We start from the raw sequence: 20,028 nt of genomic DNA, 5'->3' as shown, positions 1-20,028 counted from the left end.
AATGCATCATACACGTATAAAAATGAATCTGTATTCTGGTTTGAGCTCCCGGGGTGCTCACCGTTATAAGCAAATCACCACATCTACAGGCATGTCCAGCCGAGCAAGCCAGATAGCAGATTTAACCTCAGGTCAGATAGATTAGACCTGATGGAGACTTAAAAGGGTGATCGGAAGCAAAGAAAACAGGAATGTGGTAGGCCCCTTATGGTGCTTTTTCCATGCAATAAAAACATTTAGTAAATGCTTTTATGCAATAAAATTTGGAGCTTGAAAGTCCTGCCTGGTCCCCCATCCCTTTCATTGTTTTAGGCTCCTTTCTTCTGTACATTTGTCAAAATGTGACCTTGTCTGTGAAATCCAGGCTAAAGTATTAATATAATTTTGAGAATTTAGGGGCATCAAATATTGATTTCACTTAAATTTCAGTTTTTGGCAAGGCCTTGGTTAATATTTAAGATATCAAGGTTATATATTCACAGAATGGTATTCTTAACATTATATATACATAATAGTAAATCACAAACATGACTATAGGTTGGTTTTCACCGGCATGTGCACACATGTCTCCTTTTGTGGTCCACATAAGACTGGACGCGAAGCCAAGGGTCTCGAATCACACTTGAAGGGGCTTATTTCACGATAACTATCGGCTGCCTGTACATTATCCCTCTTATAACATGGCTATTTACATCATAAGGAACACTGAATATTGATTTGAAAATTTGTATTTCCTTATTTTTAACGAATGCAGACCATAGGAAAACCAGTTTACATTGGGTTTTTAGATGAGGCGTTCAGATGTTACAAACACACTATTTGGTTTAATATTTTGAAATATAATGTCATATATGTTATTAAAATACATATTTATATTTATTTATTGTGTAATATTAAACTTAAGCATCTGGGTTACCATGTGTTATTAGTTTTGAGTTATCTGGGAATAACAAACCTGCAAATGTCCTGAATGGCCAATCAAAATCAAGCATTTCAACAAGCCATGTAACAAAATGAAATAACATCATGAGGGTTTAGAAATACATAAGAATGAATAAATGATGACAAAACTGTCTTTTTCGTGTGTCTCCCTTTAAGTATAAGGACAAAGTGGACACATTTTTGCCGGTGGTTTAGGAAAATATATAAAAAGTGTGGAAGGAAAAATTTAGACTTAGTGGATTCAATATTTTGGTATTTAAAGCGGCCCAAACTGCTCCTTTATTCATAGGTAATGATGTGCTTTAGTGTTAGTTTCTATCATATAGCTGGTTATTCCATGCTATAAATGATTTTGTACCTGTAGGGCGGCTGGATTAGAGGATGTGAGTTTCAGTGTGATTTTCTGACTTTACAAGGGAAATGCTTTTTAGCCAGAACTTCCTCTCTCTGCATTGTGACTACACAGAGGTCAAAGGTCACGAGCATCCGGACTGTACCACAGAGTTTTGGCAAGGAATCAAAAAGGAGATGTCACATTTTGTGATCAATCAATATGGCTTTTGGAGTAAAATAAATACATTGGTCTACCCAAAGAACCCAAAGTTGATGTTTATAAAATGTTTTCAAGCATTTAAATATACAGTTCATCTTTTGAAAGAGCTCCTTTGTTAAAAAATGCCTTTGGCTTTACCTGTCTGGACAAGCACTGATTGCTTCATTGCATAACAAGAGAAAATCTGAATCTGCAAAAGATCTCTGAATACCTCAGCTGATTGCTTCAACACTGCAAACCTACCAGCTAGACAAGCTCAACACTTGTGCAGTGCGTAGGATTTTAAGTCACAACTTTAGGTTTCGCACACTGCTTATCTTGGCCTTTCATTTTCTAGTCTCCTTTTGGGGGCAAATGTCTTTGCCTTGACTCATCTGTTAGCATATCTCAAAGCATTCTCACTTTGATTGGATTAAAATAAAAAGCAATAAAGTATGTTTCCAAACATAGTGTTTTTTCGGACACTAATCGAGCTGTTTGGGTTTAGTATTCCTTTATAGGTAATGGCAAAAAGCTCACAGTGGACCCCGGGATGACTCGCAGAATTACGTACTCTTCTAATCATAGAGCCGTAGTGAGCAGTTTTGACTCTCAGGGGATTTGCTCTCTTGGACGAAACATTTTTTGTTATGGTTTTGGTTGTTTTGGCATTTTTACTCGTTTTCATTAGCAACTTGATTTTATGACGTCTCCTGGGTACCATTACAGCTAGCGGTCTTTGAACAATCATGTTTTGAGGTTTCCATTTCACCTTCAGCGAGAATAGGGGAAAAATGAGACTTGGCATGTATTACAGCTTATCTGTACTTAATACTTTGTAAGAACGACTTGATATATGTACAGATAAATGTACAACGACTGGAACTTACGTTCGATGTAGCCTAATGGTAACTTTGTTAACATGTAAGCCAATAAAGACAAAACGTCGTGCAAAATGCACACTTTTTGAGCACAAATATTTTAATATGCAAAACCCACTAAGTGCGTGCAACATGTTTTCTGTATCTGTTTGTATTGGGAGTGTGTTTTTGTATTATTTGGTTGTATTGTGGGGATTTGCAGCGTATGTGTTGTCAAACTGATAAAGCTGCTATCTTAATTTGCTTGTGCTCTTTGTATTTGCATTTGCATGTGTTTTCTTTTATTGCATTGCAGTGACCCTTAGATTCAGCCAGCAAAGCAGTATTTAAATGGCCTAAGGGCCGGATTAATTGAAAGTATGATTGAACATATAATACATGCTGGGGGCATTTGGTCAATATCATTATCTTGTATTTGACATAGGTTGCGTTATAGTAGCTCTTCAGTTTAGGGTTGCATAACGATTATTGCGCTTTATCTATTGCAGAATAAAGGTTTTTGTTTACATCATAAATGTGTGTGAACTGTGTATAATAACTTTGAATAAATAAATACACATGCATGTATATATTTAAGAAATGTTTACATGTGTATATACATTTGTATATTTATGTATAATTTTTATATATAAATACATATCATATTTTCTTACAATTATACATGCATGATGTGTGCATATTTATACATGCATAATTATTATTCACAGTTCACACAAATATATGATGTAAACAAAAACTTTTATTCTGCAATAGATTAATCGCGATTAATCGTTATACAACTCTACTTCAGTTAAAAAGCTGCAATTCACAGCATTCTTTGGTTCACATTTTAAAAACTGTGCACCAAAAAAGAAGCGAAATGCTATATGTCTGTCAACTGAATGTGCGTCACAAGTCACAATGTGCATTTCTGGTTTAAATAGATTGCAGTTTGGTTTGCGTCAGTCTTGGGAGAAAAGTTGTTGTTGTTGTTTGTTTGTTGTTTTCCGGCACTTTTGCCTCTGACGACAGCAATTCCTAATTTAAGACTAGGAGCTTTAGGTTACTGGTGTGGAGACAATTGTCTGGAGCTGCATTTTTTGCATTATACATTTTCAGCTTTGGGACCGTCACCCTGCCGTAAAGGGGCCTGTCTCCCCAATGGTCCTCTTTTAACTGTTTTCACTGAGTAAGAAAAATATGTGCTATGATGTACTGTAGGTCCAGGCGCCGCAGAGCAAATTTGGAGCCGTCTCCCAGGTCGCTGAAGATTATAGCTCCTTTGAGGGTGATGTCATCTCATCTGTGACTCCGCTGTTCCCCTTCCCACTCGTTCTACACTCCCCAATTGCCCTTTCCTTTGTCCCGCGATTGTTTCATTATCTCACCTGTGGCATCCAATCCTCATTTTTCTCATTTGCTCTTGCACTCCATCACAAACTCATTCTTTCCCTTCCAATTATCTTCAGCCTTTTTCATCCATCCTGCCTTTTTTCCATCTTGTCCTCACTGGTTCTCCCTGTGTGGAAGCTATTAAGTGTGAGGTCCCAGATGTGTCCCATTAACCCCTGCACCCCACAGCAGGAATCCAGAAGGGCCCTCCTAATCTCCCCCCCCATCGCCCAAACCCCCACTAACACAAACACACCCTCACCAGCTAATAATTCTTTCTCTGAAACAACTAGCCATCATCTCACACTGTAGTACTTGAAGACATACACTCTTATATGATGCTAAATGCTTGACTTGTAGAGCGTCTTTAATGACATAGTCAGGCACGTACTGTGTGCATTTGGATGCCTGAATGTCTGTTGCGAAACATGGGTCTTGTTTTGCGATGGTGGTATTTTGTAAGAATGTATTTCATAAACCATGGCTGTGTTCCAAAACCACTGAGACTACGAGTGGAGGGGCGATATATCAAAATATATTGCGCTATTTTGATACTGTACCAATATTTTCAATATAAGGACTGATATTTTGAGTTACATGTTTATTAAGCATGAATATTTTTGGATAAAGGAGATTGGCCACCATTTACATCAAGTGTATGAGAAGGCGTAGCATATTGTAGCATCAGTGAACAGCTCATTGATAGAGCATTGCATTAATAGCAATGCAAAATTCAAGTTCAAGTAACACACATTCTGATAAAATCTATCCGCTTGTTTACTCTGATGCACTGCTTCAGGGTCCAACCAATCTCAAATGCCATAGGGACATAACAAAATAACACTCTAATACAGTGGTTCTCAAACTTTTTCAGCGTACAGCCCCCCTTGCGTACGGTCCATTCCGTTGCGGCCCCCCAAAGAAATTTTATGACAAATTTGTTCTAAAACGTAACATTTAAATTAAACAAAACATAATAAATTATAAAAAGTAGTGCTGTTAGTTAGTAGCCATATTTTTTTAGATTTAATTACACAGAATTCATGACAAGCCCCCCTGCCACTATCTTGCGGCCCCCAGTTTGAGAACCACTGCTCTTATATACACTCGTATCATAATGTAAAACTACCATAAACACCAATCCTAATATTTATTTCCAAAACAAAATCGAGATGACCAGACATGGACTTGTGGATTTTTTTTACAATTAATATATTGCTGTTAGTGATTCTGTAAGCCTGTAGACAGCTGTACACTAGGGGCCTCATTTATAAAGCATGCGTACGCACAGATTTGATCTTAAAGTGTGCATACGCAAAAATCCACGTCTAAGTTCATATTTATAAAAACTGTTTTTGACGTGGAAAAGTGCTTAGCGCTGCGTCAGGGTCTGAGCAGATGTATGCACTTTTGCTTGTCTGATTGCTGCAGGTTTTTGGAAATATAAGCCATTCTTGCTGCTCGAAATTGTGTTTAAACATTGACATTCGCTCTTTTATATGTCTATGACATTAATTAGGCATTGTTTAAAGTTGGAGATCTGAAACTGCTCAGCTGCGCACCAGTTCAAGATCATTTGCGATTTATAAATTTAATATTTGAAAGAAAGGGGTACACACGTTTTTTGCGTGTACATTCGGTTTATGGATCAAACGTACGCATTTTTGATAAATTATCGTAAGATCAAATGTAGGATGGTTTCTACCAAGCATTTTATAAAAGAAGCCCTAGGGCTGTAACTAACGATTATTTTCATAATCGATTAATCTGCCGGTTATTTTTCAGATTTATCGACTAATCGGATAAAAACCTAAATATTTACTCAATAAAATTTTCATGTATTATAAACAAGGCACTAAATTTATGAGTTTCTTTATTCTGTTGAAGACAAAAGAAGATATTTTGATAAATGATGGTAAGCACTCAGTTGACGGTACCTATTAACGTCCATAGTATTTGTTTGTCCGACCATGGAAGTCAATGGGTACCGTCATCATTTATCAAAATATCTTCTTTTGTGCTTAACACAATAAAGAAATTCATACAGGTTTAAAACAACACAAGGGTGAGTAAATGATGACAGAATTTTCATTTTTGGGTGAACAATTTCTTTAAAATAAATAAATGTAGCATTTTAAAGGCGGAGTCCACGATGTTTGAAAAACGGTTTGGAAAAGGAGACGGGCCGACTACCAAAACACACTTATAGCCAATCAAATCAAATCAAATGCCGGGTTGCGTATGTGTGGGGCGGGTCTATCAACAGAAGGTCCAGATTCTATTGGGGTAGGGGCGTGTTTGTTTAGGCGATTTCAAATATCAACACTGGCTTTCAAACATCTTGGACTCCGCCTTTAAGGCGTTCATATGTGTCTTTCTAAAGCTTTCACAAATGCAAGGTCACATCATTAGCAAAAAAGGCAATCCCAGAATGCACTGTGTGTTGTTCTCCGTATAAACAAATCTATTCCCCTCTGCTTTTCACATGAAGAGCAATGGTTGCATGAACATATGGAGTGTTGCAAATACGTCACTTATTAGGTTTCATTACAGCTATGATGCTACAGCTGCCTGACAGTAGACAGCAAACCAGTTCTGTATATACTGTGTACTGTATGTGATAAACACACATAAGTGTACTTAACAAATTCTCTCTCTCTCTCTCTCTCTCTCTCTCTCTCTCTCTCTCTCTCTCTCTCTCTCTCTCTCTCTCTCTCTCTCTCTCTCTCTCTCTCTCTCTCTCTCTCTTTGTCTTTTTTATCTATCTCTCTATTTATCTCTCGATGAGACTATTCAGGGTAATATGAGAATCAGAGTGTTGTGGGCAGGGTGTTAGAGTCCTCAGTGTTTTCTTTTAGCTGGATCACTGCACTCGTTTTCAAGCTTTCATTTGACAAAACTTTAGGTAGGAAGGATTAGAGGTTTTAGGTGTGTTGGTGATTACGCCAGTGTTTTTATTCAGCTGCAGAGAGATATCCTGTTTTCTTTTGTATCTTCCATCACTCCATTCATAGATTATACAAAAGCTTTTCTTAAATTCAAGTGCAGGCAACGTAATAACGCCGACTCTTTTTTTTCTTAACAGTGCCATGCTACTGTCAAACTCATTGTCCACTAGAAAGTAAACCGGAACGCCCACCTTCACCATCTGCCATCGCTGCAGTGGACTTTTCAGCATTGAAGCCAATATCTCGGCCAAAAGTGTAACTGCCTTTCTGGAGTGAGACATGATGGATGCGCTGGACTCTTTGCAAGGTTCCTCGTCTTTGGAATCGAAAGCTGAACGCATCGCTCGCTACAAAGCCGAGAGAAGACGAGAGCTGGCCGAGCGGTATACCAACTTGGAAGAAAGTTCATCCAAGTACACAAGGAGGGAAAGACCGCGGGAAAAGGCAGACACCTCGGATGCTGGATCCAGCTCGGAGCAGAAGGCAGATGTTTCTTCCGGACTCTGCAAACCCAAAGATAGTGGTGTCCTGAGTGAGAAAGGAGAAGAAAGCAAGTCTGTGATGGACGCCACACCATCCTCCAAGATCTCTTCTGCTCCCTGCGATGAGAACAACCAAGTAACAAGATCACGCCAGAAGCACAGGTGGGTTTGAGTTGAAAGGTAACACCTCAAAATGTTTCTATTTGAGAATCACAGAAGTATCAATAGTGTGATGTTTTATAGTTTAGAAAGTTCAGATTAAGGCCAGAATGTTTGAGAACTTCAGGGTTTCAGTTTTGGGTCAATGACGTGACATTAATTATTTTGTGTCTGTATTGTCCAATTAAATTTAAAAGGGTTAAAATTTCAAAATAAATGTGCAGATTTCTTGCATACATACATACATTTGGACCAAGTCTAAAATATTTGCCGTATAATTGCAAAAATGTCAATGTATTGTAACCGGTCTGCCTTGCGCACAAGTCTAGCATGGAAACCATGGACCAGTTTTTCCCCTGAAATAGGGAACCAGTCACAGAATAGGGAGAGGGCAGCAAGACGATGACGATGTCTATGCGACACACCGAAGCAGTTTGTTATCTAACACGGCAGAAGACGCGACTTTACTTTTCGATGCAGCCTTAGATAGTGTTTTAAGTAGTTTTGAACACAAGTTTATTTATAAAAAAATAGCAACTTTTGGCGTTAAACAATTTCATTAAACAGCGCATTCTGATAAAATGATCATTGGGACATTGGGGTGAGTAAATTAATTTTTTGGGTGAACTCTTGTTGTTTTCTGCAGCCCTGACTCAGTCACTTAGGGATGATGGGTCAGATGGAAATGTGGATTTCAAAAGAAATTACAGGGTTTTTCTCACCTGCATGAGTCAAGACTTGAGTCAATCCACAGTACAAGCAATCCTTTGTGCTGGCCCCCATAGTGCTGCCCTTATCCGATTAATTCGATTGAAGTCTGGATAAAGATCTAAGATGTAGTTGCGAGTAGGTACACAAAATTCACGGTTCGTACATACCTCGGTTTTTAAGTCACGGTTCGGTTCAGTTTCGGTACAGTTGGTTAAGAGCTGAAAATAAAAAAATGAATTGTTGTTTATTATTGACATTTGTAAACAGCAACAGTTTAGATATAGTAAAAAGAGTTTACATATTTGAAGCAGATTTTTAAATAAAACTTGGTTTAAATAAAACGTGAGGGAATACCTTTGCAAACATTTCTATTGATCATGAGTGTCACATCGACATTGTTCATTTTCTTATTCGGCTATTAACTACACGTCAAACCAGCTGGTCCTGCCCTGGCACGTCACTGCTCAGCCTTTTATTCTCCTCTTGTATGTATATAAAAGCCTGTACGGAAATGCCAAAAACACATGTCTGTGTGATTTACAAGGTAATGTTACCTCATAGCTTTCGCTTGTAGGTTCGTGTTTGAGTATGTTCGTGGATCACCTGGATTTTGCGCATTATTGCGGTTGATCTGACGTAATATTTTGCCATGCGTATTCCGACTACAAGCCTAATTTAATTTAAACAATGCCTATACACAGCCTTCATTTACTGCTTGCGTAGTCAGAAAACGAAGAAATACAAAAGAGGAGATTTAAGAGCAAGTGGACTCTGCCAAAGAGATGTTTTCTTCCTTTTAGCTCCCTACAGCGATTGCAGTAAACACCCGTAATTTGCCATTCCATGGAAATATTCCAACCGGTGCACGGCAGCGCTACGTAAGTGAACAGAAGATGTGATCTAAACACTGCTATTTGTAGGGGAATTTTTATTTATGCATCTGCTCTCTGTTTATACAACAAATGCAACAATGTTGTGGTTATATCACAACCCCCTTAGGAAACGCAAGTTAGAAATGCGAAAGCGTTGCTTTGTTTTAAAGGAATTGTTCACACGAAAGTTAAAATGTTGGTCTGTTCCTAACACGAAGTTGACTTCAGAAGAGTGTAACGTGAGTAAAAAGTCACATACCACTTTTTTGACATTTTTATGGTGCTTTTGACATTTTTGTTAAGCTCGAAAGCTTGATTCATTGTGCGGAGCAATACAATCCTCCTTTTGTGTCAAGTAGAGAAAAGGTCAAATACTGTAGGTTTAAAATGACACGAGGGTGAGTAAATGATGACAGAATTATCATCTCTTAATATTAAGTATTATTGTAGAGCTCAGAGCGTCATGTAACATTCTAGAGCTGGAAACAAAATGAGATGTTTTGCTTGCCACCAGGAATGGAAAATGTAAGGATTACTTCAAAGAGGATCCCAACAGAGAGATACCCTAACCGGCATATATTTGAGAAGATAGAAACAGCATGACAGAAAATTATGCGTACCTGTGAAACTGTGTCCTCTGCAAACACATCTAGCATGTCTAATCGTTCTCAGCTGCAGGCGGCTCATGCTATTAAAGCCATTCCTTATGAATGAATGAGCTGCATTACAGTGTCTGTCTCTCATTGGTTTTCTCTTATTCACTCATTCTTTCTATTTTATCTTTTTCCTTCCTGTTTTCTGTTGGATAGGAGGAGTGTGTCTGTTTCGAGACCTCTGTGAGAGGCCTAGTACATGGTCAGGTTCATGGTCATTGTTGGATGTAAACAGGAGTAATAGCCATCCTGTGGCCGGTTGCATAAAACTTTAAGGCTAGTCTTAAAAGTTAGTCATGAATTTTTTTCTTCAAGACTGACCATAACTGTTTTAAGTATGTTACATAGAAAGGTAGATTGGTCTTATTTAAATACAAATAATAAGACTGATTAGCCCTAACTAATTGCTAGTTAGTCAGAATCATTCTTAAGACGCAGTCTTAATGTCACGGCTATGTTTATGCAACCAGCCACTGGACTGAGTACAGTTCTGGCATTCCAGAATTGTCTTAACACACTATAAACGATAGGGTTTAGTCCACAGCAATAAACCATAATGTACAGTTTAGGCCAAAAGTAATATCTGGGGGGTGAAATATTTGCCTTTTAGTGCCTCCTCAAGTGAGATTAAACCATCAAATTATGAGCCATGGTACAAAATAGAGAAAAAAAAAAAATTTTAAGGGGACATTTAAAAAGGCTTTTTAAAGATGTTGAATAAATCTTTTGTGTCCGCAGAGTACATATGTGAAGTTCTAGCTCAAAATACCATATTGATAATTTATTATAGCATGTTAAAACTGATCTCGGCACTAAATGGCAGTGCCGTAGTTGGATAGTGCAGATTAAGGGGTGGTATTGTTATAAAACGATCCCTTTCTGACATCACAAGGGGAGCAAAATTTCTATTTCTATTCTAAACAATTTTTTCACATGCTTGGAGAGAATGGCCTGCTAAGTTACTGGGTTGATCTTTTTCACATTTTCAAGTTCGATAGAAGTACAGGGGACCCAATTATAGCACTTAAACATGGAAAAAGTCAGATTTTTATGAAATGTCACCACTAAGGTATTTATTGGACTAAATAATCTGGCAGAAAGTCAAGCCATAGCATATTAAGGAATCTGGGTTCCATTCAAAAACACAAAAATGCACAGAAAGACCAAAAAACTAAAATTAATTACTAAAATTATATAGGTTACTAATATTTGTCGATTATTTTTTATTGATAGTATTTTGGGTAACACTTTACAATTAGGTTGTATTTGTAAACAATAAGTTAAAGGCGGGGTGCATGATCTCTGAAAGCCAATGTTGACATTTGAAATCACCTAAACAAACACACCCCCACACCAATAGAATCTGTATCTTCTTTTGATAGACCTGCCCCACACATACGCATCATGCACCCCGCCTTTAATGCATTAGCTAACATGAACAAACAATGAAAAATACTTTTACAGCATTTATTAATCTTTGTTTTATGGTAATTTTAGCATCTACTAATACATTTATAAAATCAAGCGTCGTAACTGATAACATTAAAGGCGGGGTGCACAATTTTTGAAAAACACTTTGGAAACGTGAGTCAGGCTGAGTACTAAAACACACTTGTAGCCAATCAGCAGTAAGAGGCGTGTCTACTAACCAACATCGTTGCCTGGGTTGCGTATGTGTGGGGCGGGTCTTTCAAAAGAAGGTCCAGATTCTATTGTGGTAGGGGCGTGTTTGTTTAGGTGATTTCAAATATCAACATCATCTTTTAGAGATCATGCACCCCGCCTTTAATTAATGCACCATTAACTAACATGAATAACTTTGTTGACATTAACTACTAACATTTACAAGGATTAATACCAAAAAACTATATTGTTTATTGTTTGTTCATGTTAGTTAATGCATTAACTTATGTTTGTCCAAAACAATTTACTTATTGTAAATACAGTAGGCCTTAAACTTTGCATGGTCATTCTGTATTATTGCTATACTAGATGTGTTTCCCTCAGTGAGGCATTTTTTGGCACATTTATGCACATCATTTCTTTTTTAGCAATACTTTCTGTAATCTGAACAGGGAACACAGAAGTCATTTTGTCTGTTTCTCAGAAATGCTTTTTTGTACCAGTCAGTGAATGAAAACTCACTGAAACAACTTGAGTTTTGTCTCCGGAAAATGAAACTGTATTATTAGCTCTTTTTGAACTGCTGATGTCTGCTTCAGTGGGCAGATAAGCTTCCAGCAATATGTGCTGTATGATAAAAAAAACTCATAACATAGTTTTCCTGTTTTTGTTGTGTTTTTATAATGATCTATTCATCTTTGTACTCTTATTTTCTGCTCATGACATTTTTAAATACAGTGTCCCATGATGCTTAGAGTCACAAATCCCATGTTTTATTAGAAACAACTACAGTATTAGAAAGGTTTGATCTTGAACTTTAAAACCATTGCATCCTACAATGTAATCATTTTGTCATAATAAATAACAGAACATTGAGCTGTAACTGTATTTGGACTTTTACAGCATGATTGTTTGTCTTGTGACACATTAAGTCCGCATAGTGTGTGACACATAGTACTACATTCTCCTGTAGGCGCATGTGTGACCTATGTGTACAATGTACGCAAGGTTTCAAAAATCCAGCGGTGCGCGTACTGTACGCAGACCTTCCCGTATACGTAAATAATGGACTATACTTCTGCCTTTAGAAATAATTTGGACCCTTTTTAGACCAAGACTCCAATTTGGGTCTTGCAAATAAATATTTATGATAAATAATTATTGTGTTGATTGCATGCACTACCAAGCAATTATAAATCTATATGTTTTTAAAATATAAATTTATTAAATACTAGACAAACTAGCTGCCCACTGTATTGCAGCTCTACACATTTAATAACATTTTGCTTGACCCCTTGATATTACACACGGTTGGAAGACTTTCTGAACGTTCAGTACCTCCTTTTACTGAACATATTTTATTAAGGTAGTTTCCAGCCATATTTTAAACAATGTCTGTAAAAAATATTGGCACAGTTTCTCTCTGCTTTTATTCTCCATCATTAAATGTGGCAGTGTTATGCGCATAAAACATAATTTAGCAGGCGACTGCCGTCCTTTATTATGTTGGTTGTTTGTAATGTTACACAGTCTGATCTATCAGGCTCAGAGGAGTCCTGGTGCCTGCATGACAGTAAAACAGTCTAGCCATGACTGCAGGTTCTAGATCAGCCAGACTTGCTCAGAAATCATTTATGCATTTATGTACTCGTACTATGTGACCTATAGAGGACAATGAATATGTCATGAGGTGGTGGTTGAGAAGGGATAAGGCTTTCAGGTGGAGTACTGTCATGTTTTGAATGGTTGTTACATATTAATCCATGAGCTCATTTTGTCTTTTTTTCACACAGTCTGTTGGAAGCAGAGGAAGCCCAGAAGCTAAAGGGTAAGTCTCTTTCCTTTCATTTGCTTCAAAGAACCCTATTGTGAAACACAGGGTTCCTTTCTTTTGGCTGTATTGTGCCTCTCTCTCTCTCTCTCTCTCTCTCTCTCTCTCTCTCTCTCTCACACACATACAGCTGGAGAGAATTTTGTGAAACACACAAACATCCTCACACTCACAGATGTGGACATGTATATACAGCTCTTGTGTATCTCTGAGAGCCTCTTTAGATAACTCCATGACACTCCTAGTTTTTGTCTCTTTATGGCAGTAAATACTTTGAGTCGGGCCCTTAGGGAACATCTGGCCCCTGTAAGGTTATCAGGGGCCATACACTACAATTTAAACATTTAGGGGGAATTGTGTTGTCTTATACCTTAGATAAACACAGCAAGATAAAGATAAAACAACAGCCGCACGAAGTGCATAAATCTCTTGAAGTTGCTAAAGTAAAGTTTGCATGTTAAATTTACATTTGCTGAATATGGTTGTTGGTTACTGAGGATTTAAAAACCGCAACCAAAAGTAGGATCACTTTACCAGGTCATTTTATTAGTTTAGCCCTTCTCACCAAGCATAAAAAAAAAAAAACCCAAGTCATTTGAGTATTGAGTAGTTTCTATGCTGTATTATGTTTCCTTGTTCCTATGGGTTGTGGAGTACTTTGCGATGAGGTCATTATTTTGAAAGTGTGAGCTCAGCAGATTTTAAGAATTGTTAACATCAATGAAAGCTCTGGAGAAGTTCAACTTTTTGTGAAGTCATTTGCCTTTTTTACTGTAAAATAAGCCCACAGGACCGAAGGGGAACAGTTTAGTCAAAACAGGAAGGTCAAACTGACAAAGGCCAATACTGTCATCCGTTTGGACAGCAGTAATCCTCAGTGTTGACTTGACGCAGGGCTGACTCATGGACAGCCTCCTATTGTTGCCCTGCGCTGTGAAAGCAAACACACACACACCAAAACTGAGCACTGTTAGTACAGGGACAATTACACAAGCAGTAAGAAAGGCAGAAGCAAAGCTGAAAAAAACACAAATGTAACCAAACGTCGCATGACAACTGGCAACAATTATGCGACAGTTATAAAACTGCTGCGCTTGGTTCACACCGCACACAAATCTGATTTGTTTTTCAAATCTTGGATTGATTTTTCACACTGGGCCTTCGCTTGTGATGAAGAGACTTGTCGTACTTCAATTGAGAGTAGCTGTTGGTGTGAAAAGAAAGGAAGGAAACTGGACTTTATGCCCGTTGTAGCTTTATCAGGTAGGACAGTAAGAGACAACAGGAAAACATATGGGGTGAGAGAGAGAGAGAGGGGGTACAGGAGCCCACTTGGCTATTGGCGCCAACAAAATATTATATCTCATGCTTGACGTATGAAAGGAGATACAGTAAATGCAAGAGGGATTTAATGCATTCGTGCACATTGTATCCTAAATCACTGATTCATTCAGCAGTCGCTACATAGTAATGCCACGTAGTTTAATATGTATGGCAAGAGTGTGCAAAAATAAGTGTTTTTGACAGGTCTAGACAATATTTGTATGACGTTCCCTGATGTGTGTCGCATCCCGAATGAGTAAGTGACCACTTCCAATCTGACTTTTTTATTTAGAAAATCTGGTTTGAATTATAATTTAGACCACATTTGGATGTGGTTTGCGTTGGGTTTGTAAACTTTATGCGTTTATAGCAGTGGCACACACTGCAAACCCATCATGCCCGTCCAAACAAATCCTTGCTTACAGTTGTACACTTCTCAGATTTTTTTATTTCTTCTGCCAAGTTCTAGCATTTTGACCCTCACAACTGTGACGTACAATATATTAGTTTAGTTAAACACTTGAACATGAGCAAATAAGACCATGTCACTCACTAATGGTTTCAAGCCTTTGTCTGGTTGTGTCGCAATAGTTCAGGCAGTATGAAAGAGCTCACATGTGTTGAAGGACTGTATCAATCAAACTCTCATTTTCACACGTTCCCTTTTTCCAAGAGAAATGGTCTTATCGTGCTCTCATTGAGCAGGTGGTTTTTGTATGACCATTTCTGCAATGTCCAGATGTTGGTGTCAAGAGAAGTCCTTAACGATAAGAGTTTATAGAGAAACATAAGCGTGCATGTGTCTGTCAAGGTCTCTGTGTAAGAGCGAGGGATTTTTTCCAAGACCAAAACAAACTGAGAACCTATCGTCATGGGAGAATGACTCATTCAGCCCAGTTGATTTTATCTGATATTATTTGATATACAGTATGGGCAGAGTTTACTTAACAAAACTGAAGCAGATGGGCAATGGAGGTAACTGTGGGGGTAGATGGTGTGAATGACCCATTTATGTCAAATATTTTTTGTTTATTGCTTAACATTCACTGTAAAAGTATAACTTATGAAATTTATACAATGTGTTTATCCGGTGGCATTTTTGCCCCGAACACTGGTTATTTTTTCTACCTGATATATGTGTGTTTGCACGTCTTTACATTCCTGTGTGTCTTTGTTGACAGATGACAGGAAAGCAGATGATGACGCCAAAACCTGTATCCCTGCCAAGACGTCTCTTTTGAAAGTAAGTGCATTTTGTCCTCAAACACTGTATGTAATGGTCTCTGAACCGTCTGTCACCATGTCTTACCTCTCTCCAACAAATGAAGTCGCTGAAGTTGGTAAAACACCTCAACAAACCTGTTCCCATTCAAAAACTGAGATGTCATTTCCATGGACAAAACAGAATTTCAGTCATGCCATTGGCTGAGAAATAGTCAAATAGAGCAATGTTCTGAAAACAGCATTTACACACGATGTCAACCTGCAAATGACTTGGTTGTGTCTGCACATGACCATTAAAGGAATAGTTCTCACAGATATGAAAATTAACTCTCATGCCATTTCCTATGGAGGACTTCCTTTTTTTTTAAATGCAGTCATGTTATCTTTTTAAAAGGTTCAAAAAATGTTCTATTCTAAACAAGCAATAATAAAAAAACACTTAAAGCAATAATCCACATGAAAGGATTAGTCAATTTTCTTAAAAAGAATTTCAGATAATTTACTCACCACCATGTCATCCAAAATGTTGATGTCTTTCTTAGTTCAGTCGAGAAGAAATTATGTTTTTTGAGGAAAACATTCCAGGATTTTACTCATTTTAATGGACCCCAACACTTAACACTTAACTCAACAGTTAAAACATTTTTTCAAAGGACTCTAAATGATCCAAAACGAGGCATAAGGGTCTTATCTAGCGAAACGATTGTCATTTTTTAAAGAAAAATAAAAAATATGCACTTTTAAACCACAACTTCTCGTCTATCTCCGGTCCTGTGATGCAACAGCGCGACTTCGCGCAAAACGCCATCACGTCAAGAGGTCATGATGTATGCCAATCTACGCCCCAGTGTTTACAAGTGTGGAGAAAGAGGACCGTTCCGACGTTGTTGAATGTCGAATTATACTAATTAATGTCTTTGTGTCAGTTTATTGTTTAAAATGGTCTGCAAATGTGCGTTTCATATATGTAACACGTGACCTCCCTTCGTCACTACGCAATTACGTGAGGTCACGCTGGCGCGTCACAGGACCAGAGATAGATGAGAAGTTGTTTAAAAGTGCATATTTTCTATATTTCTTGTCAAAATGACAATCGTTTTGCTAGATAAGACCCTTATGCCTCGTTTGGGATCGTTTAGAGTCCTTTAAAACTCAGTTGAATTTTTTTTTTAAATGTTGCGTTAAGTGTTGGGCTCCATTAAAGTCCATTAAAATGAGAAAAATCCTGGAATGTTTTCCTCAAAAAACATAATTACTTGACTGAACAAAGAAAGACATCAACATTTTGGATGACATGGTGGTGAGTAAATTATCTGGATTTTTTAAAGAAAATGGACTAATCCTTTAAAGCAAAATTTCAAATGTGGCGGCATGGCAATAACGTCAGATCTCTTTGGTTCTTCTTAAAGCAACACTATGTAGTTTTTTTTACCTTTAAATAATGTCTCTAAAATTATTTCAGTGATAGAACAACTTTTAACTGGACAAATTGTACTGTTGCTGCAACCTGAGCAACCTCCTAGCTGCTACAAGCACACTCTGAAAGTGGCGGTGGAGGGTAGAGCACATAGCCCCGCCCCTCCCCCTGCCTGCAGAAGTGTGTCTGATACCAGGCACTGTTGCACTTTTCAACCACATGGGGGAGCTGTAAGTCATTTTTACATGGAAACTACATAGTGTTGCTTTAAAAGGATAGTTCACCCAAAAATTACAATTCTGCCATAATTTACTCACTTTCATGTTGTTTGAAACCTGTATGAGTTTTTGAACACAAAAGAAGATATTTTGATAAATTGTGATAACCACACAGTTGACGGTACTTACAGTATTGTACGGATATTTTTGTGTCATACATTTATTTGTGACCTGTGATGGCATGGGAGTAAATTACAAGTTTCATATTTGGGTGAACTATTCCTTTAAATATTAAACATCAAAAACTGTAAATGCCGGCCAGTAAAGCAGTTTATTTCGAAATCAGCACGGTTATATAAAATGAATTAAAATGTAGGAGTATATATTTTTTATTTCAGTGATTGTGATAAACCTGGATGCTAAATATGGTCATATGTTTTCTTTTATCTTATGATTATGATGAAAACGTCTTGTTGTGTCGGAATGTGTTAGGAAATGATTTCTGAGAAGCTTTCACTGAATTAAATGGATTGCTGTCAGCTGAGCTCTCCAGTCGTCCTGAATGGAGCTTACTGTAATGCTTGTCAGCTGTGGGCCATTTAAAAATGTCTGAACTAGAAGACGTCCTGGTGTCCTCCAGGACAGATGAGTCAAACACCATACCTTTTGTACCCACAATGTTTTGGGTCTGCATATATTTACGTTGCATTGGCAGGTCTTCATATGTTTCTTTCAGCACTAAATGTACCCATTATCTGATTTCATGTTTAAGTTAAAATCTTGTTTGAATAAAGGATTTTTTTTCTCCATTTGTGAAATGGGAAATCTGAAGTTTGTTGAAGTTATGAACCAAGTTCAAACCAAGTAAAGCTCTGTCGACAGCATCTGTGGCATGTTACCACAGACAGTAATTGTGTCTCATCCATCAGTTTGTTAAAACAAACAAAAATCTAAAGTACTTGCTTATAATGGAAGTCTATGGGGCAAGACGTTCCGGTGGCATTAAAAGCAGAAGGGTGTAGCTTCCAATATCTTCTGAAGCACTTTATTGACAAAAATATTTGCTATTTAAGCTGACATAATTGTCATTTTAGCAGTCAGACTACTGCAGATCTGGCAATGCACTGTAAAACAATAGACTTTAATCACATTTAAAATTCTACTTATGCAAATAAGGACATTTTAAGCACATGTAAAGATGAAATTTCATTAGTGTAGTTAACATTGTGTCTAATATGTGACATAGTGTGACTTGTGGACATGTGTTACATAATGGTTTTGTCTTGTGGCTATACTTTTGCAACAGTACATGTTTATCTCAATACAATGCCCTGCCCCATATACACATGCTGTAAATACACTTTTTGTTTGCTTTTTACTCATCGATTTTACTCATTTTTTGTGAGATTATCAGCAGTGTGCTACACTGTAGATAAGGGTGTCTGTGTATTTAACCCACAATTCTCCTTTTAAATCAATTGAATAGCTTCCACCTTGATTCCTCCCGCTTTTCTCTCACACTTACTCCCTCATTGTAATTGTACTATTAGCAGCCAAACCTACTCTGAGCTTCAAGCCTTTCTTTAGCTTTCTCTCTCCCACCGGCCTCATTTATTCTTAAGACAACAGCTTTTCCCAGGCTATGTGTATGTAAAGCTTTGCAGCCCCGTGTAGCCCCCCTTTCTTTGTCCACCATGGCTTTGTAAAAAGACAAAACCTCCCTGCTCTGAATGGATAATTGTAAGATTTTGAATGGGCATCTCTGGAGGATTAGTTTGATGTGGAAAGTACCAACGGTTCCTCTCTTTTCTGATTTAACGTTCTTCCTTTCCTTTTGGCCACCAGGGGCCGGAGAATACCGACATCTCGCCCACCCCAACGCACAGTGAGGAGGACGTTACCCACAATGCCGGTCAACAAAAAGATCAAATCTGCAGCGAGAGGAGGAATAATTCCAGCAGGTAATCAAGGGCGAATAGTTTGTTTAGCCTTTGTGTAGGTTTTGAGTTCATTTGTATACAGTCCCTCGGTGATGATTCGCACAAGCTTAGTTCATGGAGTGGCTAATCCTCTGTACAGGTTTAGTTTGGATTTGTTTGCTGCCAGGAGGGCCGTGAGTCATAGCAGATGAATCCAAAATGGCTGTCCGTCAGTCAGATAAGCATCTCTATGATGAAGCCTGCTGACTTTTTCCATGTGCGTGTGTGTTTATTTTGAGCGTATGGCTGTCTTTATATTTTTTTGATAAGCTTTCCAGAAGGTGAACCGGTAGCTTAAGCATGGCATTTGTGTGTGTGTTTGTGGCATGCACACATGTTAGGTAATTTATTAAAGATTGCACATCTGTATCTTATTATACTAAGAACCAGACCTCTGCTACCCTTTACTGGATGACTGCGTCACGTACAGGCGCTTCATTTTGTTGACTTTCTGCAGAACTGTCTGAACTGTATGAATGTCTCAAGAAATCACAAAGCAAGGGCTTCTGGGATTGATATTTCACCAACTACTGACGTTCTAAAGCGCAGACAAACCGGTCTTAAGGGTTTGATAGAGTGGTGCTGTATTAAAGACAGAAGTCTGCTATAAATTTGGCTTTTTGTAGGAACAGGGTTCTGGATTCCATCTCATCTGGCTCCATTCTCTCAGCAGGGGTCTGGTAGAGGTTTTTCTTGTCTGATGTGGTGTGGAACTACAATATCCAGGTCTTTGCTTGGTTTTATATAAAGTTGCATGAGAAACCAGTAAGGTTGATGGTTCTGGTTCATTGACATACTTGAATTCACTGTGAGTAGTAGTTTTTTCTTATGTTGACAGTCTGCTTTTATCTTTTGGATGTAG

General features: G+C 37.9%; 1 protein-coding gene across 2 annotated transcripts in view; it reads left to right on the top strand.

The window, feature by feature from the left end:
• Positions 1-20,028, top strand: part of svild (supervillin d) — a 63,593-nt gene that overhangs the window by 9,748 nt on the left and 33,817 nt on the right. For both annotated transcript variants that reach the window (XM_065242622.1, XM_065242621.1), the window contains exons 2-5: positions 6,812-7,318; positions 12,968-13,002; positions 15,510-15,571; positions 19,033-19,148. In XM_065242622.1, the coding sequence (XP_065098694.1) occupies positions 6,954-7,318; positions 12,968-13,002; positions 15,510-15,571; positions 19,033-19,148 (578 nt within the window). In that variant the 5' untranslated portion in view covers positions 6,812-6,953. The remainder of the gene's footprint in view (positions 1-6,811; positions 7,319-12,967; positions 13,003-15,509; positions 15,572-19,032; positions 19,149-20,028) is intronic.

The sequence above is a fragment of the Paramisgurnus dabryanus genome, chromosome 1 (genome assembly GCF_030506205.2).
Source record: "Paramisgurnus dabryanus chromosome 1, PD_genome_1.1, whole genome shotgun sequence".
Taxonomy (NCBI): domain Eukaryota; kingdom Metazoa; phylum Chordata; class Actinopteri; order Cypriniformes; family Cobitidae; genus Paramisgurnus; species Paramisgurnus dabryanus.
Note: the sequence above shows the minus strand (reverse complement) of the source record. Positions and strands in the feature narration are given on the sequence as shown.